We start from the raw sequence: 23,706 nt of genomic DNA, 5'->3' as shown, positions 1-23,706 counted from the left end.
CAGGTATTACCCATACTCACTTATGTTAAAAGCTGATGTATTTGGTATGTATTGGGGTATTTTTGCTTGATATGCATTTTTGGTGTTTGGGGTTTTTCTTGTTTTGTTTTTTTTTTTTTTTCTCATGTGAAATAGAGATCAAATTGTTCTGCTCACCTGAAGCCTGGACCTCCATGATGTATTGGTGTAAATCTTGCCCTTGCTGGATGACTTCAAAGGTCATGTTGTTCATGGCCAACTTCCGCTCAGTGTGACGCTGCAAACGCTGCTCAGCCAGTGTGAGGTCTTCAGTATTGAAATCATTCATTTGTCTCAGCAGATCTTCATTCCAAGCATCTAACTCTGCTGTAACCTTCATGGGCAGAAGACAGACACTGTATTCACTCGAGTTCAATGAAAAATCTTACTCTCAAACTGTTTTTGGATCACAAAAGTACTTCACGTTTTGACTCTGATCCAGAAATCTCCAGACCACAGCCTGAGTATAATCTGGATCCTGCCCACTTAATGGTCATGCTTAACATTTTGCTTAGGTGAGAATCCAGGAACAGATTATCAGTCCAACAAGAAATTGGACACCTTCTTCCCTTACACATTCCAAAGGGCACTGTAAGAGAAGACTCACTATATTCACATGGATGGTAAAGATAATGTTTTTGAATAAATTCAAATTTAAATGAAGAAGTAATGCTTACAGAATTACAAACCAATTTGTAACACCTGTGACCACATAAACCCAGAATGGCCTGAATGTTTCTAAGAACATTTTGCAACACACTGTATGTTACATATTACATAGGGAAATATTATTTATTCTACCTTCATAGAACTGAAATGATAAACTGCTTCCAGTAAGCACTAAAACAGGGACAACTAATACATTTCCAGAATTATTACTATTGATATAATGTATTGTGAACAGTATCTACCCATTGTTCACAGAAAATGCATCATAAGACTAAATATTTTATTATGAATTTGTGAATTACCCCCCCCCCCCCCCAGCATTGATTGCAGTTGTACAATGAGTCCTATGCTGTGCTTTCAGGGACTTACAGTCTTTTATAAAGGTCTTTCTGTTGTCTTCAGTGGACTTGGGAACAAGCTCTATATAACTTTTTTCTGCTGTGCATCTGAAAGCTTTTACTTTGGAGAATGAATATAAATAATTCATTTTTACAGATGGGGAAAGCACAGCACAGAAACATCATACTCAAGGGCTAGGTGAATCACCAGTAGAATCACGAATTGTACCTGGCTCTAACCAAAGACCTATATAACCTGCCAATAACTCATGGGAACATACAAAATCTTCTGTTGCTTTCTTTGCTTCCTGATCACAACACAGAGTGTGATGATTTTAGCAGTCCTTCACCATATCTTCTGTATTTTACATTTTAGCCTACAAGTAGCCAACTGGCATCAAAGTGCTACTCTGTTTTTGCCTGTTTAATTAAAGCAAGATCTAGCCTCTACCCAAACAGCAGTCCCACCTCAACACAGATTCTGCTACTGCAGACAAAAAAGTGGGAACATGCTAGTGACAATGAATGGGGGGGGGGGGGGAGACAAGGGAAATGGGTATTAAATCATGCATACAGGCTGTACAGAATACAATTTTTTAAAGTATTTAAAAAATTATTAAATAAATGACTTCATTCTGATTCATAGGTCAATTCGTCATCTAAATTCCCACTTGTGCACATTATGATGTGGCAAAAAGTTCTCTGTTTCTCACAAAAGTGCTCTTCAGTGCCTGCGTGCAGTGAGATGCTTAACTTCCTAAGTAGCCAAGATACAAAATTTTCCACTCAGTTTTCCTTTTCAGAAAACATACAGTATATCCAACGCAAGCACAGGAAGACAACCCGAATGGACTGGCTCTCAGCCCTTCTCACATTAGAACAGATGAGAGTACACAGTTTTGCTTTAGAAGGAAAAAAAAAAACAGGTTTTAGGCTCTTTTTCGAGAGAAGCAGGAAAGCAGGTTCAAGCAACCAAGTACCTGGGACCTCAGCTGCAGGGTGAAAGACAGAGCGTGGATATCCTGAGGGGTTTCTATTTGTCTTCAGCTTGTTCCATTGCCCATTCCACTTAATTACCTTTAACTAATACCTATCTCTACAGTCTCTTTCGCCTCATTCCTGATTCCAGCAGCCTCTGATTCATTCACATATCATTGCTGGAGTCCCTGGACTGTAGAGACTTATCGGCAGATTTAACAGTTATGGAGAAATAGTCAAAGCAGATGCTGGATAAGGGTTTTACTAGATACATTTACGTTTAGAGACAGATCCTTGGCTAACAGTGATCAGAACTGAAGTGGTGTTGACCTTGTTTTAAACTACACACAACAGAATGAATTTAGAGCAAGCGCAGGTTCCTACAGTCATGACAGAAAACACACAAAGTTCAATGCAAAGCCCTTTCTGCTCTTTCTAATGGAAAGGCATGTGATATAAGTGAATCAGAAGAATTTTATTTTTTGTGAGCTATTAAAAATATTGTCTGAATTCATTGCATTGATTATCAGGCTGCTAAAACATAATTATTTGAAATTTTGCAAGGATTCACAAAATACTTCCCAAATTCCAGCAAACATTCTCATGTACGTACACTCAGGAAGATGTCTAAAAGCATTTATAAGAGACAGTAATAGAAAAGATTAAAACAATCAAAGAATGTGTTACGTCAGTTTGCTCTGACAGCCATGATGCTATGATTGGGGGATTCTTATCAAAACAAAATCTCAATCCCATTTACATCTATGGATATCAACTCCAGAACAGGAAAATGCAAATCCTTCAGAGGGTTGAACTGTCAGGGGAGTTGACAATGGACATATGAAGGAATCAACAAATCTTCCCTCAAGTATGCTGAGATCCAGCACTTCTACAAAACTGCCTGAGTAAACCTCTCTGCTGTGTTCTGTTTCTCTTAGCAACTTTTCCACCTGGCTGTGAAAGGGACACTGATCAGCATTGCTTTTATCATTAAACCTACAATAATTTCCACTTGAGCACAGGGAAATGACTGTTCCTGACTGCACTGGTTTTTGCCCCTTAGGCCTGAGTGTCCAAGACAGGTCTGTAGAAGAGAGGCATCTACAAACACTCAAGAGAAGGACTGCCTCCCAGGCAACCAGTGCTTCTCGTGCTTGTGCTGGCAACCAGCTTTCACCAGGCTCCCCACACGGGAGGAGCTGCACCTAAGTATCTCTACCTGTCCTGTTAGCCACTGCAAGGCACTGAAGGGTTTATGCTCCATTATCCACACTCCCCAGTTTAAATCAGTGGTTCCAATTAAAGAGGAAAGGACAGTGCAGGCAGTCAGGGCAGAAGCTGATAAACAACCCAGGATGCAAGGCCAGCCCATGATGCTCCATGTCACATTTCCAGGACCAGGGGCTAAGACTGTACCTGAGTAGCTCTGGACAGTTGGACAGGGTCAGCAGGGCTTGTTAGCCCAGCACCAGCTCCACCAGGGCCAGGAGCACAGCCACCAATGGAAGGGAGAAGGAAGGAAGGAGGGAAGTTGCCTCTGAGTGGGGGCTGATAAAGGAGTGGCAATCATCCCATGTGCTGGGTTAGGGGAAGAGAGGAAGAAGGCAGGCACAGCAAGAGGTGGAACACCACCAAATTTCTCAGGCGAAGTGTGTACAGGAAGGTTGGGTACATTGCTCTGAGTAACTGAGACAAACAGATGGCTAGAAGGGAATCTAAAGCACACAAAGGCAAAGCAGCAATAGCAGAGCTGTGATAACAACCCAGGTTTCCTGAATCTCAATCTGGTGCCCTATCCCAGAGACCATGCTGCTTTGCGTATCTCATTAAGACATTTCCTTTTCTGTCTGTACAGCCAATGCCTCAAAATCCCAGCATTTTCTGTACTTCAAACTGGACCATTTGGAAATGGTCCCAGAGTCTGAATTTGAGTCCCTAACTGGTTTGACTTGGATATAGGGAAAATGATTTATTTTTCTTCAGGAAGAAGCTGTAATTAGGCAGCTCTGTTAACTACAGATGTATATTTTTCAAGTCTGAAAAAGGACTTTGGATACTTTCACAGATTGGTCAGGCATTGACATCTATGGGGAAACTTGGACTGCATCAGACAAAAGTGTCCTATCTCCTAAACTGTGGTAAGAGCCAATTGCACTAGGCCTGTGTCAGGAATTTTCTCATAGATGAGGCTCACTTGGCCATGAACTTGTTTAATTCCCTTTTGACCCAGAAGAATGGCTGATTAGCATTTACTCTATTCATCTGCTAGACTTTTTGGTGGGAAGAACTTACAGCACTTCTTATGTTTATTCACTTTACTTCCCAGCATTTGTGATTCTAAATAGACCTTAGCGTCCCTCACATGACCTGAGAGAAGAGAAGCCCTGCTGCAAGACAAGCCCTAAGCTCTGCTCTGTTCTGCTGTGGCATGAGAGAGAAATCATACCAAAGCAGAAGGGTCATGAGAGCAGCACCAGTGGCAGTGCACAGGTCTGCATTAGCAAAAGCAGCAGAGATGCCCAGGTACCCACACTGTTCCAAGGAAAGCTGCACACATGCCTGCAGCCACACTCCAGCTGACTCCTTGGATGCTCCTTCCTTGCAGGTCATATACGGTTGGTGGCCAAGAAACAGCTCCCTATTACTAAAGGAAGGTCAGAGTACTCCAGAGTACTGAGAGAGAAAGCCATGACAAAACTATTGATTGGCAATGAGTCTAGAAAGCACATTTCTTCATTCTTCACCTGAAATAGATGCTCCTGCTACCATGATAATGGGAGGGGAACTAATGCTGGTAGTGAACCCAATCTAGTATTAAATGAGATACCCAAGATATCCTTATCAGAGCAGTGGAGGCAGTGCAAGAGTTAATCTTCAGTATGTGAGCAAATACTCGGTTTGTGCTGAGCTCCATGCTACTATCACAAGGCTATAATAGATATACAGGCTATGTCAGCCATGTCTGTTTTTCATGCAGACACAGCAACCACAGTCTAGACCACATACTCTTTAGGCAGGAATCCTCCTAAAGCAGCAACTTAATATACCCAAACTCCCACTGCTGCAATACTGCTGCATTTGCTGCTTCCTGGATTTAACATGCTGCAACACCAGCAGATAACATGACCGAAGGGAGAGAGACATGTTCATCTTCAATCCTGGAGAAAGAGGAGAGGTATAGAGAAGAGGTACGCAGGTGAAAAGTAAGAGCAGTAACAATAACAACAGTCCGGCTATCTCACGCCTCCATTGTAGTCTGCTTATGAATTAGGCTAGAGCCTACCCAAGCTGCAGCAGCTCCTGTGCCGGCAATTGCACATCTACAATAATTTAATATCTAAATCCCAAGTATCTTTTTTAAATGCCGTTGCTGAGATTTTCTACAAAATGGTGCTGCTGAGCCTTGAATGCTGCTTGTTTGGCCTTAATTCAGTGTTTGACACCTAAAGTCATCTTGTTTAATGCCAAACAGAAAATTTTGTTTGCCAATTGAAGGAGGTGGAGAGGGGAAATGAGGAATCAAGCAAAAGAAGATAAATGTTATATGGCAAATGAATCACATAGGAGCTGGTATTTTGAAGGTTGGGCTGAGGAAGGGCATATGAGGAGGAGTGAAAGAAAGTTCTATCCTGGGAGCAGAAGCTATCAACACAAAGAGAGTGGGCTCATGAGAAGGATCTGAAAAAGAGTAAAGATGCTTGGGAAGAACAAGCAAATGTAGGAGGCAGGCTGCAAGAGAAATGATGGTGCAAGTAGGACAAGGAGCAAAGGCGAGAAGAGTGGGTAGAACATGGGGATGAGGCAGGACAGGAAGAACAGTCACACAGGCACAGAGCAGATCTGTACAGAGCTCAGAATCAAGAAAAGGGAATATCTATGTCATTTCAAGAGAAAAAAAGATGGCAGCCATACATCTGGGATGAACACAGAGTGAGGATGGATGAGATGAGAGGTCAGATATGCTCCAGGAAGGAATCAAAAAAAAAGCTGAGTCCTGGATGCTGAGGGGGTGTCTGTGAGTGCAGAAAGGGATTATAATGGGAGTAGGGGAGACCAGATCTCTAAGATACCAGAGACTGGGCTCCAGGGACAACAGCATTTTGCTCTGCTTCAACGTTCAGAACAGGCTGGAAGAGCAGAGGACTGGATGTGACAGTGTAAGTGGGTCTATGATCAGACTAATACTGAAGGTATATGGTAGAGGAGATGTAGGTAGGAAAGGGTGAATGAAACTGCCACTTCTACAGATCATGTAAGCAGAAAGTTTGCTGTTCCTCCTCAGACCTCAGTTTGGGCTGACAGTATGACAATGCTGTCACCCATTTTTTTGACAACAGACAGAGATTCCATGCTGACTTAGTGGGGACCTAGGCCACTGAAGTGTGAAAAGGCTGTCACAGTGACGATTCTGCTCTGGTGCTTTTGGCTCCTGAATCCCAAATATAGAGAGACAATGGAATTCAGCTCCAAAAGACAGGGTGTCCAGGACAGCTTAGTGCTTGCCTTTCCTTAAAATGAAGTGATGTGCAGTTTGAAAATTAGGTATATATGGAAAAGAAAAACAAAAGCTCGCTAAACATGAGATTTTATAAAATTCCAGCCTATGAACAGAAGAGGCTGAAATTCTTCTACTGTTTCCCTTCTTTCAAATGTATCTCAAGATCTCTGTAACTCTTATTTCTAATAAAGCATCTCACATCTGAGTGTCAGCTCTAAGTCAGTGAGGGGCTATAAAACATCTTGTACTTTCTCGCAGGCAGCTAATTCACTTGAAAGATTCTGCTAATGTTATAAACCTGGAATGGGAAACTCAAGTGAGTTGTAAATAACAGTGAAGTAAACTACTGTGAAAGCTGGCTCTTGTTGCCTTCTAAACTCATACTCATGGATGGATGTGAACAGCCAGAAGAGCCAGCAAGTAAAATCAAGGTTGAAAAATTTTATTAGCAGGTGAAATGGAGACAAAGAGATTGAATAGTGGAAAATTAGATATCCAGCAGGTGAAGATTTTAGTGATCATTGGGGCTTTCTGAAAGATTATACAAGATCAAATTTATATTGTACAGTGGGAACCCCCATAATCCCTTCCAGGACTCTGTCTTGGCCTAGGAACCATGTTGCTCTAAGACTACAGTGCATAGGCTCTATCTAGCATTGCACAGATTCATACGTATTGCAGGAAAAAAAACAACACACACAAGGGAAAGAGGTGGGCAGCTCTGGGAAAGGGAGAGGGAAGTTTCTTTGGAGGTAACCAACAACTGTTGCGAGACAGGTATTGGCTGAGATCATTCCTATTCTCAGTCATAGAGTTTTGTAGAGGTCCACGGGTGAATTTGATCATCTCTCTACAAATGATGTAAAGAAAAAATGTCCAGAAAGACTCTGGATGGCAGTAATTTTGTAGGGGTTGCAACTCAGTGAATTTTACCATTTGTTTCTTATGCATTTACTCAGCATTTTACTGTATATTAGCATTCATTCAAATAATGGTTAATAAGCCTTTAAATGACTATTTCTGAAGCAAGGGACAAAGTATACTTGACAGATTTTACTGAGGATATAACTCTGGAATAAGACTGTGCTTCATACATATAATGTGCTCAGTGTGGTGTCAGCACTGCCGCTAATGTCTGCCAGCTATTGCCCCTTGAGTCTTACACCCTATTTCCTTGTAGTGGATCAGCTACCACATTCACATTGCATGAAATCTCCTGAGTTATTTGGCTGGCTGCACAAACTCAGTTGAAGTCTGTATCATATAGAAAGACTAACCATATAATCCTAATGATCCCACCTTGTCTTGAAATGCACAATGACTTGGTAAAGGAATAGAGCATATCAGGCATCAAAGTTAGACATGTTTCCTAAATAAAGAATGGGTTGTCATTTTATGGTTTTAAAACCTAAGGCAGAACAGCTTCCCATAGGGATAGCTAGGCTCTCTCATGTTTCTGTTATGTCTGTTTCCAGGTGTTGCCAAAGTTTGGATTTCATAATTTACCCCAAGAACCCAGAGTGTAAATATCAGTCAATATAATGAGATTAAGGCAAGAAGGGACAGGCAGCACATGCTATTTGCCTGTGGGTTCAAATTCATATCTGCCAAAGCTGCCTTGACTCAAGTACAATACAAAAGCTTAGAAGTCCTTAGAAGTTCTAAATGAATGCAGCTGGTCTGCCCTGCCAAAGAAATAGGCAGGTGGCTTCTTTTTACATAAAATACTTTTCCTGAAGACAAAATGCAACAATAGTTGGGAGATTTCACTGAAATGAAAGGTCCAATGATGCCTAAATAGATGGAAGTAAGTGTTGCTCGTGCAGTAATCATTAATTCTGAAGTTTGTCTGGACTCCAAACCTCTGTCAAGAAGAGAAGATTACAGAAAAGCTCAAAAACCAGGAGGGCTACAAAGCAGGTGGGTACAGTGCAAGTTTAGGAAGCAGTGCCAAAGGAAAGGGTCATGTGATTGATCTATGGCATGGATTTCAACATGTGGGGAGAACACTAAAAGCAGGAAAGTTTCCAAAGAACAAATGACAGATACTTTCTAAATAAAACTAAAGGCAAATCACTCAGTTGCCATTTGTGAGTTTAAAAAAAAAAATCCTAATACTTTCAGTTTGCCTTATTAATTAGAAAGGAGAGAGAGAGAGGGTAGTAAGGAAAATTAACAGAATCAAAAATGTTTGGTACCAGAACTGGATGGAAAAGGCATCACGAGATGTAACTGTTCCCTGAGGCTGAGCTCTAATGTGCAGCCTTCCCTAAAGCTGTTGGAAGCAGATGGGCGCGCACAACCACATCCCTCTGGCTTCCACTAGAGAGATGCAAGTTTTTCCTTCCACCAGAGTTCCGAGGGAAGGGTCCTCATCACAAGGGATTCCCTGGAGCACAAGAACGCAAGAACCAAGGGTGAGAACACCGACCTGAGGGGGAAGAATGTCAAGCATTCAGTTTCCCAAGACAGAAGCAGTAAAGAGGACAAAGGGGTTCTAGTTTGGGAGGTGGAGGGCCCACTTTTTGCAGATGGTTTGTGTGGGTGCAAGAAGGAGAGAGATAAACATGGCTGCAGCAGGTAGAGGGGTTTTGTTAGGGATGTGTTCAATATGGCACTGCTCTTTGGACAGATGGAAGGGGACTTATCTAGAGTAGAAAAGGAGAAATTCATTTGACAATCATACTGGTACACATTATTTTACTATTCTTAATCTATGCAGGATCTAGGTTATTATGGAAAATTAAAACCTAAATACATTTCCAGTTATAGTTCAAGCTACTTGTCTTTAGTAGAAAAAATACTTAATGTCCTGTTTTAAATTTCATCACCTTTTTCCCTTAAAAGCTTGGAATAGTCAACCATTAGTAATACTACATCATTTTTAATTATGGTGATGAAAAAATCTTTTTGCTTCTCAACAATGGCATGAGATAATTTTGTTAATTTTGGTAACAGTTTCGTACTGACTTGGAACCTTTATTATATGGCTGAGGCAACTGACTGCAATCTACTTTCTAAGGATCATTATTGTGTCAATTTGAGCCAATTCAGCTGTTGCTTGAAATGCACAGCATACATGTGTCATTTAATATTTTATTTCAAATTGCCTTTCTTTTTATTATCCATCAAACTGTTTTTCTTGTTTAAGCCCTGGATGTAATTATAAAATTTAAGATACTGACCTGGATATATTTTTCATTGTGTGTTCAGTTATAAATTGTCATAATTATTCTAAAATAAAAAATATTTGTAAGAATGAGGGAGCTTTCTAAATAAAATCATCTGCTCATAGACTCCCTATGAAACATGTTCTCAGATTTCCTTGTAATATTAATCCTGCAGAGGGAATTCAGATGTCCTTATGATAAAAAATAGCAAATCTACAGTGACAACAAAGTGGTGATTTTCTTTTAAATCCTCTCGAGCTAATCTTATTTTAGAAGACTGAAGTACATTTCCAAATTTAAATATCTTAATGTATCACAGACTCTCCAAACGTGTCTGTGAACACACAGAAGTAGGATTCATGCAGAAACAAAACAGGGATCCACATAGTACTCCCATCTCTGGCACCAGATATGGAGGGGACTAGGATAAGTCACACCATCTCCTGATGCCTCAGTTGCCCCATCAGTAAAGCAATCCATGGTGGTAACGGCCTTTGAGATCTTTGATTGAAATACTATGTACAAAGAAAAAGAATTTGAAAACAGTGATTTTTTTTTTATATATCTTTAAATAAATCAGAATAATTCTAGGTTCAGACCTAGAATTTGCAGTGACACAGGCTGAGATCTTAATGAATGACTCACATGTGTTCATCATATACTGCCTACAGACACATCTGGGTGTTCCAGAAGCACATACTGCTTTTCATTTTTTTGCTTCATTTTTGAAAACACAGGTGCTATTTATAGGTATGTACAAATATATGCATTGACACCCCATTTATATCCTTAGAGTAAAAGTCTTAATTATTCAACATTTGTCACACCATTGTATCAAAATATCTTCTATTTAAATATAGGAGATACTACAGTTACTGCAGGCTCCTGAATTTTGATTGTAGCATTCTTAAGGCAAAGTATGTTATCTGACATGAAATACATACATTTATGCTTAAACACACATGCTCACAAAGAATACTGTCTCTTGGTATCAAGGAGGCTGTATATAACTGGTAAGTAAAATGAAAAAATCCTAATTTACATAAATAACAAGCAGTGTAGAACAGACTTCAGTACAATACTCAACTATGCAGTCACAATAGGAAGACTCAGATACTCCTCACTGATTTCCATCTCTGGCATCCAATTATAGATCAATACACCTAAACGCCTCTGTTTCCAGCCTTTTATTCCACTATAATTCATCATGCCATGTCTTAAAATAAACACAGAGTATAACACAGCATTCTAAGTCTCCCATTAATTACCAATAACCCACCTTGAGATTATCTACAGATTTACAAAAAATACCTTCAGGAATATATCATCATAAAACACCTGAAAGTGTTGCATGAACTGAAAACACTAGTGGGATACAATAGGATAAACACACCCCAGAAGGGACATAAGTGGTGACACATGGCTTTCACAGATTTTGTGCACAAGTTAATTTACCTGTTGTTCTTTTTGCATCATGTCCTATCAGAACTACAGCAAGTAATTAATGTGATTAGCTGGAGTCTCTAAAGCTTCTCTGTCCAAGAATACTTCAATTATTAATGTTTTGATGAGTTTTCCATCCAGTGTTTTTGATTTCAAAACAGAAGTGAAAAACAGAACTGAAAGACCTTTTTTGCATGAGGACCTAAAAATATACTTTAACTTCCCCTCATTTTTTTTTCTTTCCTTTTTAAATAAATCCACTGTAATGCTTAAAAAGCCTAAGTTTTAAATATCCTTTCTTTTCATGCATAACATGTTTTTTCACTCGGTGGTTTAAAGCCAAGCATGTATCTGTTTGTATGCATCTATGTTTGTATCTGATGAGACAAACCTCACTAATAAGTGATACTGAACTTCCAAATCACCAAGTGACTAGTGTCAATAAAGAGTTAGAATATGGGCATCTTACAAAGCTTCTCTGCAAAGCAGGCAGATTCTCAGCAAAGTCAGTTAAGCTGACACAAATCTATTTCAGTGTATTCTAGCAGTATATCCTAAAACATATTTTTAGCTTTAACATACCAAATTTAAAACCTGGTTGTAATTCTGTCTCTTCCTCACTGGACAGCTGAGCACGATCAAACAGCTCCAGGTGTATCCTAACAGAGTATGTTTACATATACTCCCTCTCCCACAGCTCTACCTTTCTCAGGTCATGCAGCCAGCTCTTACCTCAATGGTGTACTGTTCAAAAATCCGGAGCTGCAGGAAAATATCTAGCTTAATCTTCCTCTCATGGAAGAGCTCTTCCATCTGTACCTGGGCCTCGTCGAGCTGCTGAAGGACAGATTCAATGTGGCTGATGGAGCTATTGTGTGGAGTCTTATTGTTTGAAACAGCGGAGTCCCTGTAGCAAGGTAGAGAGCATGGTTAAAGCTGAGCTTTAAGGCAGGCAAAAGAGCAAGAACTACACATTTGTGATTCTGCGTGCTGCTGAGAAGCAAACCCAAGCACAAAGGGCTGAGGAAAGGTGTATGCAACACTCATCTCTTCTACTCGCTGAAATCCTGCAGCTCCTGAGCTTGGCACAAAGTTTGAACAAGGGGATCATCCTTTCTTTTGTCGTGACACTGCAAATTTACACGCTTGGGAGGGGGAGGAGAGGAGAATGACACCTCAATCTCAATGGCTCTCTTGAGGAGACTGACTGGCAATTCCCTTTAATCCTACAGAGTGACCCGCTCAGCCTACATTCACACCAAACTCAGAGATGCTATTTAGCCACCTGGAGCTTTACAAATTAATTTTGTGCATTTGTTTTATTACTTACAGACTAAATGAATCAGAATTACCAGCATTTTAGATCAAGGGATCGGGATGCCTTGATTTCCTCTGGATTACATAGTACAGCAATAGATGCAGAATACAGTGCAAAAAACTCCACCAAAGAAAAACACCTTTCAAACACTGCAAGACAGACTCTGATTTTTCTTTTCACTAGGGTAAGTGAAATTAGACATGCTTGTGATAGGCCAGATACTGCTCCACCTACACCTTCCATATACAGGCACCAGAAGGGAGCTACTCCTTTACTGGTGGGGTAGGACCAAGGGGAAGTTTACTGTACCTGAAAGAAGTCTTAGCATGGACATAGGACCGTTCTGACAGTTTCTTTTCTATTTGTACTCTCACATATATTACTAGGCTCACCTACAGTCTGTTACGTCTTCAGTAAATTTGTTTGGTGAGTGTTTTACGGATAAAGAGCCTTTGCAGACATAAAGAGCTGAAATTTATCCTCAGATGTGCCACAAAAGGTCCCCCCAACTTTAACAAGAACCAGAAAGGGAACTCTGAAGCCATAATTTAATCTTGGCTTTGGTACTTCAGCTAAAACAAGATTTAGATGCAATGGTTTCCTCTGTCCATCCCACTCAGAGGCGTGTGCTAGCAGCTGCATTATTTAGCATACTTAAACCAAGACAACTGAAAACCCTACCAAATACACTCTTGGAAAGACCTGTGCACTGGTTGGATAACAGGATGAAGTGGGTCAGCTAGCAGCTCTTACCCTCAATATTTCCTATCAATCTCCAGTTCCGCCTTGGAGAAGGTGTGTGGGGAGGTGCGATTACAAATCATACTGGACTATTGGTGCACCAACAAACTCCCACGCATGTAACGCACTGGCTGACAATATTGGAAGATGAGTGAAATGTCCGGTGATGCTGCCAGGTCACCTCACTGTCCCACAGGGACCAAATGCAGCTGGGAGCCATTCCTCTGGCCAGCTAACCTGGGCTGCTGAGTTAGAGGTGCCCATGGAGTTCCCCACTGTGGAAGAATGTTAATTTGTTCCCAATTTTTAGTTTTTTATTTCCCTTTTCTGTGTTGAATTTTCCCTCCATACACATCTAGCAAAGCATTTGTAGTTTTCTACAGAACTTGACTGAAATGCTTGTGCTTTGATCTTTGCAAATTATCATCACATAGGGTCAGATCAAAACAATGTACAGTCAACTTAAATGTTAATTGAACACTGTCAGTGCACATAATTAAGAAATAAAAAAGTATAACCTTTTGCAGATGCCTTAAATTGAAACTAGGCACTGATACACAGCATCATTTCAGGTAAGTTTAAAACACACCTTTGAGGTTCTAAGGCAACAAAACACACGTTATTCTGTTTTCATTATGTGTCTTGAAGGAACAGAACAAGCATTTGCCTGAACATCTGAAGCCTAAGATTACAATTAAAAATACAGAACACTTAACTCTTCAGTTTGCTTTTTGGATGCGTTTCACCTCTTTTTCCTTTATGTTTGGTACACTGAACTTCAGATGCACCAGCATTATTCTGAAGCAAATACTACCAACTTCCTTTGCTTACGAGGGAATATTACACCACTATTACTCTCTCCAGGTGATATGGTTTCTGCCCCACTCTGTCAGTCTTGTGTTTTTACCTTCTTGGTGACCACAAGATCTCTCTCTGCCTCCACATTACAGCTGTACAGAGGAAGGATGAATGTAAATAACAAGGTGAGATTTTGAAACTACAGCTTAATCTGAGGCCACATTCAATCAAGTTCTGGTTCCTTCAGTCAGCACCTGTCTTCTGTAAAAGGACATGAAATATGTCTTCATTCAAATGCAGGATTATTACTACTCATATGTTATCTAAATGACTCAATGAATTATTCAAGACTGGTGTTGAATAATCTCTCAAGGGATCTAAAGACACACTTGGTTTTAGAAATTCTTTTTCATTAAACATTTCACTCTTCAAATCAAGTCATGCTTGCATTTCAGGGGCTGATGCAATACAAAAATTTAAGTGCAATAATCCAGTATTTCTTCACAGTCTCCTCAGACAAGGCCTTGACAATGCCTATATAGTCTGGTTTGAGAAAGATCTCCTTCCAGAAAAAAAATTTTCTGAGATTGGATGCTTCTGCCACAAGATTTCCTGCCTCTCTCTGGTGCTGAGAAATTTTGGGAAAGAATTCATAAAAGATCCTTACTAGTCTCTGAAAAGTTATGAATTAGAGTTAAGAAATGCAGGAAAATTATTGGAAAAAACCACAAAATAAACTTTGCATTACATAAAATTGGGTTTAGCGCATTGCTCTTGAGTTTGTTCAGAATGAACGCTGTGCTTCTGAAACCACTTTCAGTGCTTTAACTGGGAGAAAGCTTAGTGAAACATACCCATTAGCAAAAGCTCATACACTGAACTACTGCAAAGAAGGCAAGATGCACAACTCTTCACTGTCTTTTTTGCCCCTAACATTCCTGTTCTTCCACATCTCACTGGAGCAAGTCATTGTTTTGCCTTTCACAGATGTGCAGAAATATTGCCCCCAAGCAGCACTCCTAGAAATGCAGTTGAAAAGATTTGCTTCGTGTTGACTACTGAGAACAATGACCACCTCAGTAAAAGACTGATAAGGAAGAGTTAAAAAAGTGTGTCCAATGCTAACCATGACATGTACAGTGTTGCTAGCCAGGCCTGTTTTAACTGTGACAGGTATGGTCTCCTGATGCAGAGTCACTGAAGGTCCTGAAGACCTTCTGTGAAGAGCGGTCCCAGGCACTGTATTTAACTAGTTCAGGCAGTTGAGCTCTTCCTAAGCTATCTGGAGGAGACAGAGTGCTATTACACAAATAATCTTTTCTAAACCAACACCTGTACTCTCAGGGATAAGGACAAGAAAAGTAAAGTATTTCAAAGCCCTGTTAATTTTATTGGTTTTAACCTGTGCTATGACATGCTTGATAAGAGCAGTGTATTTCATTCTCTTCATTGTTGTAGTGTTTGCAATCTTCGGCTATTCTTCACGGCAGGTACAAGGTGATCCACATTGTCAAATGCTGTGTTAAAGAAAGATTGTAGCAATTCTAATTTTTTCTCCTTTCCTTTATCTGTGTGGTTTTTATTTCTGCCAGCAGCCACAAAAGCTGTTAGAGTGGGCACACACAGAGGTGGTTTCATGTTATTCTTACACAGTTCTACTTCACTTTTGAAAGAATCCAGGATCACATACAGGCTTTACAGTTAGTGCTCAAAACCAACACTTGAACCAGAGATCATCTTGACAGTTCAGCCCTGCAAATCTTTGCGTGCGTTCAGGGCTTCTGTCCTTCAGACAACTGTTCTGTGTTTGGTCTTAACTTTATCAGAAGCAGGGGATCACTTTGCACAAATATGTTCATCCTGTTCCACCTTGCTCACTGCCCAGAATACAAGACAGACACCCAAACTATTTCTTCATTAAATACAGCTGCCACAAAACCTGTCTTGGCATTTCACAAATGTTTAGACATGACACCAGTTCCCAAAAAAGTCTCAGACCTGAGGACACCCTTACTTTTCAAAGACTGAAATAAGAATTGACTAACTTTACATTAAAAAAGCAGAAGTCCCATATGTGATATCCCAGTTCACCTCTTCCCCTGCATGATCTTGCAGCCACTACACCAGCTCTTCTCCAATAACTGCTATTCATAGCGATGCTCCACTGACCTCAGCTCCAGATATTGCCCTGGCCACTCTCCAGCTCCACATGCCGCTCTCCTACTGACTCAGGTGCAGGCAAAAAGCCTTTAGGCCAATCCCACAGCCAGCACCAAGACTCTTTCAATACAGACACTTACTGTAACCCCACAAACCACCCCACACTCTACCTGATGGGCTTAGACAGGGTCCCTTTCAGGCTCTTCTCCATGGGTGTTCGTGCTGAAATGATGTTATGCCAATAGGTGGGATGAACAACAAAAAAAATCTTTAGTCCAGAATTTCACTGCCATTTCTGTGATCTTGTAGAAATGCCCTAAACTTTGCAAAAAGTTTCTTTGCATAAAGGGGAATTACCATGCAGACCTTTGACTGACCTGTTATGGCTGGGCATACATACATACATACCAAAAACCCCCTCCTTCTGGCAGCTCACTTACCACACACAGCATGTTTCCTTCCTACTTATCAGCAAAGACAAATGGATGGATGGAGCCCAGCTATGTCCAACTCCTGATCCTTCCCTTCCAACTCTGATCTCGGCAAGCAATACCACAGCTCGGGTCCCTCACTCTCGCCCTGTGATGCAATAAGCCACATACTAGGAATTTACACAGGCTCTCCTGTGTGGCTGCCTAGGGCTGAATGACAATCAAAACCTAGAGAAGCCCTTTCAAATCTCGCTTTTTTTTTCTTTTTTTTTTTTTCCCTGACACAGTGGAGAAGACTCTGCATCCAGGGTGATAGGAAAAAGTATAGAGGAAAGTTCAACACGTGGCTGTAATAGGAGTCAGGGACTCCATGAGGTCTCTTAAGGGTAAAGCTCCACCAGGGCCCTTCACTGTCTAGAGCACCTTAGGCTTTTCCTATCACGGCCCATCATTCTGCACTTCTCATGTGAGAACTGAAGGCATCAGGTTAGGAAAACTCAGGGTGAGGAGGATAACACAACTCTCTAGGACAGTCTCTGGTGAAATGCATCAGATCTGTCAGATTTGCATATTCTATATGTATACAGAACATACCCACTATGTACATGTAGATAAGGGCAATCTGTGACAATGCAAAGACCTAAAGAATAAGTGATGTATTGGACTTGGTTTTGAGCTCAGGAACATCACTAAAAGGCAGGAAAACTCCACTGCTGTCAATAAAGTTAAAGACACAGAAAACCACTGTAAATAAGAACAAATGAGAGAGATCTCACAACTACAAGTTTTGTGTAATCTTGCTCTGCAAACATTTGTCCTACTACACTTACAGACTGAGAAAGCAAAAAAACCCCAACTTCTTGGAGCCAGTCTCTTCATGTATTTTAAATCCAGTAAAATGAACTGGTTTAATTCATAATGCAAGTAGAACTGGCAGTATAAGACCCTCTTTGACACTATGAATAAACCCCACATGGACAAATATAAATAGAATGGTGTTGTATGCAAAATGAGAATGAAGATTGTTAGACACATGTATATTTTATTAAGAAGAATACACATCAGGAGTTATCATATAAATCACGAGGCCTCAGCTCACAACCATTTAACAATCTTCTACAAATACCAACTAAAAATATTCACCTGAAACACATTTGCTTCAATTCACTGCGCTTATAAATAATCTCTCTGTCAAACAGGAGCCCATGCTGATCCATAAACTACTCTAATCAGTCCACACAAATCACTCCTTGCAATTTCAACAAAATACTCAAAGAATTTGAAGAATCATAAATAAGCAAAGAATTAATAAACTCTCCCAATTAATTCTAATTTACAGTTCCCTATTTATGCACACCTAAACCACACCATACATCAGATTTCTCAACACCTGTCTTCCAGGTGGATGCTTACCTGAGCTGTTGGATTAGATCTTCCCCTTCTTTAATAACATTTAGGGTAGCATCCAAGGTGGCTGTTTGTTGCTGCTGAAACTGCTTGATAAGCTCCTGAACCGCATCCACAGAGTCAGCACAGACATCCTCTAAGAGCTCCTTCTGCAGATCTTCCATCCATGTCCACAGCTGGGAAGGAGGGGAGGGAAATATAAATCAGAGAGGGATTGAGATTTAACCCTTTTGCTCTCTAATTCCAGATCAGTAAGTATTAACTAGGGCTGCATGTTTCACATAAAAACTGACCTAAAGTTTCTAAAAAAAAAAAACCATTGGTTATTGATTCTGGTTGATGCAATTCCATTTTAAGCAACAAAGTAAAATAAATATAATATTAGGTAAATTTTCCAAAATTAATTTACATTTCAGTTTTTATATGGCAATAGCTAATTATATTATTCTGATTAACTTTTTACACAAGTAACAAATTACAGTGTCCTACAGCTGTGATAATCTAACCCTTACAGGAGCTGTGTGCTATCAGCTGCTATTAATTTCACATGCAGCTGAAGCCTGTTGCAGAACAGACCTAAAATCTTTGATATGTATGCATGGTACTAGCTGAAGTCTAGCTGTGCCTGCTCAGCTGTCTTCTAGGCAGAGGGGTTTGTGGAAGGTTTGGGTCTTTTGTTTTGTTTTTTTTCTTGGGAGGGGCGGAAGGGAATGTGGGTTTCTGCCACTTATGCCCCTCCTCAAAATGCACCTCAGATTCTGCTTTTTAACTTTGGGAAAATCCAAACATAGGAGACAGCAATATTACCAATCAATCCCATGTAGATCCATTAATTTTAAATACTCTTGACTACCAATTTCAAAACAACAACAAATCATTTGAATAAGTGCTTAGATGAGAATTTCCAGCCAGCTGTTCATCAGAGATCTGGACAGTGGCAGGCAAGCCCAGCAGCCTCTCGTTGGCTGTAAAGGCTTAAAGCGAATGGAGGTTTCCCCTTTAAGCTTGCTCTGAAAAGTGAGTGTAAAATTGCACCAACTGAGCTGGCAGTCTGCCAGCAAATCCTAATGACTCCACCAGAGAGACTATTTTCTGTGCCATGCCTGCCCCATTAACCCACATTCTGCTGGTATATTCTGCAAGGTAGCGGAGAAGTACAGGAACGGGAAACAACATGTTGTACCAGTAGACTGGGAAATGTCAAGGACTCTGTGCTGGTGGCAGGGGGGCTGCACTTCTGCCTGCCATTCCAGGGAGCTGCAGAGCAGTTTGTCTCAAAGGGAGCTAGAGGTACACACGAAGCAGATGACAGACGTTGTGTGGGGGTGGCAAAAGAGCTGGTAAAAATGTTCCTGTTCAAAACGAGCCGCACAGGATCCCCATCCTACAGGATTTCTTCTGAGATTGTGAATTCTGCATGTCCACGTAAAACGAGAGGAGGAGAGGGACATCTTAAGTGCCAGCTGGCTAGGCTTCTCACAATTAGGGTCCAAACCTAAGGCCAATCATCCAATGTTACACTATATTCAAGCTGCTAACTTCAAGGATATCACTCTGACCTAAATCAAGATAATCAAAATCAGAACCCGTCCCAGTACTGCTCATGATACCAGAAAAGGGAGAGCCCAGCTCCCTCTGCTCTGTCCCCACCTCTGCTACTGACTCCTTGCTTGACAGCCTTACAAAACAAGTTTTAAAACATGTTTAATTTGAAGGCTTTTCAATTAGATTTTCAGAGTCAACTTTGAATATTTTGGGTAAACGCCTCTGTTTATTCATAAATGGCATAATCATAATGGCCTACCCTACTACTGGCCTAAAATGGAATGTCTTTGCTCAGGTTATTTACATATTTTCATGTTCTCAGGAGAACGGCATGATATAAACAGGCAACTATTAATAAAAGAAAAAAAATACAATTAAGTAGTCAGACTTGTGAAATAAATGAAAGAATGAAAAAATTTTTAAAGGACCAAAGAGAAAGCTTTTTCATTTGTGGCCTGAGGTCCAGGTGCTGAACTTGGGGAAGCCACCATAAAGCAAAATGCATTAACGCCTTTATATAGGAATTACATTCAGAATCTTCCTGGTTTTGATCTGCTCCCTGCACCCAAACAGTAGGGACAGCTGGACTATAACAAGAGAGGACCAGGTTGCTGGGGAATATTACTTTCTCTGCTTATCAGATCTTCAAGTAATAGAGTACTTTGTAAATATAGAAGAGAAAAATGGCCATGCATATAAATCATAATTCTGTTTTGAGCTGGGAAAGCCAGTAGTTTTTTAATTTCTTGGTGTTCTTCATCATATTTCATTTTTCCACTTAAGATAACTAAAACAAAATCAGGGAATTTCCTTTACAAAAATTAAACTGAAATTGAGAACTTTCTTCATGGTTAGGAATCTGCTATTTTCTTGAAATTATCATGTTAGGTCAGTGGAGAAAGTTTCCAATCCTCCACTGCAACTTCGGAGGAAAACCCTGTTCTCAAGTGTCTCCAGAACCTGACTTTTGGCAGCAGTCAAAAGGATTTGGACATTTAAGATCTTAAGTCACTTTTTGAGTATGCATCTAAATCAAAATATTTTTGAAACACTTGAACTGTATTGTGTTCACCTGGCACCAAAAGGCTCATTAATTTCAGAAAGCACTCAAATATATTAACTCGTATTAGCTTCAGATGTTTCCATTAATGACCTCTGATTGTAAGGATTTGAATAATAAAATCTATCAGAATCTAGGTCATCCTTGACTCAGAGGCCTTTAATCCTTTAGACTCCACCAATCCCTGGGAAATCCTAATACAAAGAATCAGTCAATATTAATAAGATTAGGAAGATCTTTCAGGAACAATTTACAATATGAACCTGATTTAAAAACTTCCTAGGTTATAGGCTACAATAGCACCTGAACTAAACTACTACCAAGCCCCACTTGAATGTCACAGCAATGAAAAGATGAACTCCATGTCACTGCAATACCAGAGTCAGAAGAGCTGTTAATCATAAAATAGAAATCACATCCTGTTTGTCACAGCTCAGGAAAATCAGTCCCTATTAGGGCTTGATGTTTAATTCCAATGTAACTATTCCACCGATTTAAAAAAATCCTGACTATTAAGCCCCAAATCACCAGTCACCTTGCTCATTTCATAATTCATGCTGTGACCTACTCTAAACAGATAGCTAGCTTAGACTGAGTGAACCATTTCAATTTTTCATTGAAATTTGACATACTACATAGGACATTTATCTCATATTTGCAGAAACTGACTTCTTTTATTCTTAGCACAAGTAAAATCTGTGAGCACCTGTCCCATTCATAAACATAATCCAAACTACTGTACAGGGGGCATATGTAGATGCATGTAGACATTTCAAATACTAACACAATATTTTCACATCCAGCTGTGGTGACTTTACTTGCCAGTGATGCACATGTCCAGAAAAGGAAATAATCTCTGCATTGTATTACTTAACATGTACTAAACCAAAGATACAGAATCCTGGAAAACAATGAAGAAATAACACAAAAATAATCTTTGTACTTCCTTCAAATTAATCTGTGCTTTGGTATGATTAATTGGATATGGAAATGTTAACACATTAGTGGTAAAACCTAAATTAAGTCCATCAGAGAGATCCAGCCACAAATCTGACCCATGCAAAGTACGTCTAAAAATGTTATAGTTGTCAGCTACCCAGAAGTCTAAGGCAAATACCTAGCTCTAAAACATCCACACTAAAGGTCCGCAGATGCTCCAGAGCTGAGGCTTTATTTATCTAGGTAGCCATGGCTTTAAGCAAGCACAACTACTCTCTTCTGATTACTAGACCAGTGGAAAAGAAGAATGACACCCCTCCCCCCTTCTTCTGGGGGAGCATCTGGCACCTCTCATGCATTGTAACAACTTCTGCGTCTGTCTTGGATATAAAACACAGGCAGTTTCCCTCCATCCAAGAGACAATACAGCTTTTTATTCCCAGCTATTTCATCTGATGCAATACCCTTCATTTTACTGAAGTACTTAATGAGACCACTTACTGGAGGTTTGAAGGACATCTGTGCCTGTTACCTAGAAATTAATGCTTCTGACTTAGAGCAAGGGACCACTTTAAACAAAATCTAAAACCCGGAGAGATTGCTAAGAAAATCTTGGAATAACTTAAACACCCAGTGTTCATATGCTGCTATTTGCAAATGCCAGAGATGAGTTTGAATCCCCTCAAAACCAGTTTAAAAACACCGAGTAATAAGGCCAGTGAAAAGCAAAGAACCAGTCAGTTCAATCCATGAGAAATACTATTGCACAACATTTTTGCTAGTTGTTCAAAACAAGGATGTTAATGGAAACAAGCAACTTTCCAGGGTATACGTTCTATGCCTTTACTATGCCAGAGAAGTGTCATGTGTTGCAGAGCAGGCCTCAAAAGGATGCTCATGACAGCTCAGTAAAGTGAACATCCATCACAGCAATGAAGGCTAGAGCAGAACACAGAAGAATACAGTGAAATATGGGGACCCTCTTTTCCCACCTGATTTGCACTGCTTCCACTCCATGAGTTGTAACATAAGTGTGCAGAAAACCAAGGGCAGGTTGAGAAAAAAAAACCCAGACACAAACAGAATTGCTCCAGAGATGCCCATCAACCCTATTTTCCTCTGTTACTATGCCAGGCTTATACAAACCTAGTCTGAGCCGTAACATCTAGCTTTTTCATAATACACATTAGGAAGTCACATAGACCCCAAGTTCAGGTTAATTTGTGGAAGGAGTTCAGCCTGTGCTTATGTTTAAGCACCTGTTCAAGTGTTGTTGTGAATCTAGCTTCACTGCACAGCCTTTAGGAAATTGCTTTTTCTACCTTGATTTCCCCACACCAACATGATGGAGATAAAATTTTTCAGCACAATTAACCTTAATCAGCTGATGTTTATTCACACTTAGAATGCATCCAGTGCTGTTTCAGTTGAAAGAACTGATGGTTGTTATAAATTGGAAGCGTATTTCAATAACATTTTCCAAAGTCACATTCAAGGTCTCATGGAAATGTCAACAGAAACATAGAAAACAATGTATGTAATGATGAACTGTAACGTGACTGCATGCCACCAGTGTCACACAATGACAGCATACCTAATAAAATGTGACAAGATGGGATATGACCAGACACTACATATAAAATGCCACAATATGTGACTCCCAGGGTAAGGTATAGCTGATGAGACACTCTGCTGCAAGAAGTAATGTTGTCAGATACCACCAAACTAGTAGGGAAGAAATGATGAGTGGAAAGACAGGGAACATTCTGTGAAAAAAAACCATCTGATCTCTTCCTAACCTCTTTCTTGCTTTTTCCCTTTTCCTCGCCAATTTCTTGACATTCATCCTTGGTTGGGCTGCATCTGGTGCTTCTGTATGCTGACACTTTTTAATTAGTAACCTTGCCTATGGCAAAAGGATTTGCAATGCCTAAACATTTGATGCTTTTTCCAAGTCCTGCATGGCCCAGATTGATATAGCACAAAATAATCTCCTCTCAAGGGAAACATGACTTGGGTAGCTACGCTTACATCAGGGACTGTGTAGATCCCCAGCCCAAGGTCATGTAAATGTAATTCAGGGACTATTCACACCAGGAGAGAAAGTTGGCTTATAACTGAAGAATCAGAAGTACATGTTCTCTGCTTCTTCTGCCACTATCATGAATTGCAAAAACATGTTCCTCTTCTAGT

General features: G+C 40.1%; 1 protein-coding gene across 4 annotated transcripts in view; it reads right to left on the bottom strand.

Moving 5' to 3' along the window:
- KALRN (kalirin RhoGEF kinase) overlaps positions 1 to 23,706 on the bottom strand; it is a 526,142-nt gene that overhangs the window by 189,074 nt on the left and 313,362 nt on the right. For all 4 annotated transcript variants that reach the window (XM_074873623.1, XM_074873625.1, XM_074873626.1 and 1 more), the window contains exons 12-14: positions 17,976 to 18,145; positions 11,847 to 12,021; positions 157 to 352 (exon numbers count right to left, since the gene is read on the bottom strand). In XM_074873623.1, the coding sequence (XP_074729724.1) occupies positions 157 to 352; positions 11,847 to 12,021; positions 17,976 to 18,145 (541 nt within the window). The remainder of the gene's footprint in view (positions 1 to 156; positions 353 to 11,846; positions 12,022 to 17,975; positions 18,146 to 23,706) is intronic.

Source organism: Strix uralensis, chromosome 6 (genome assembly GCF_047716275.1).
Source record: "Strix uralensis isolate ZFMK-TIS-50842 chromosome 6, bStrUra1, whole genome shotgun sequence".
Lineage (NCBI taxonomy): Eukaryota > Metazoa > Chordata > Aves > Strigiformes > Strigidae > Strix > Strix uralensis.
Note: the sequence above shows the minus strand (reverse complement) of the source record. Positions and strands in the feature narration are given on the sequence as shown.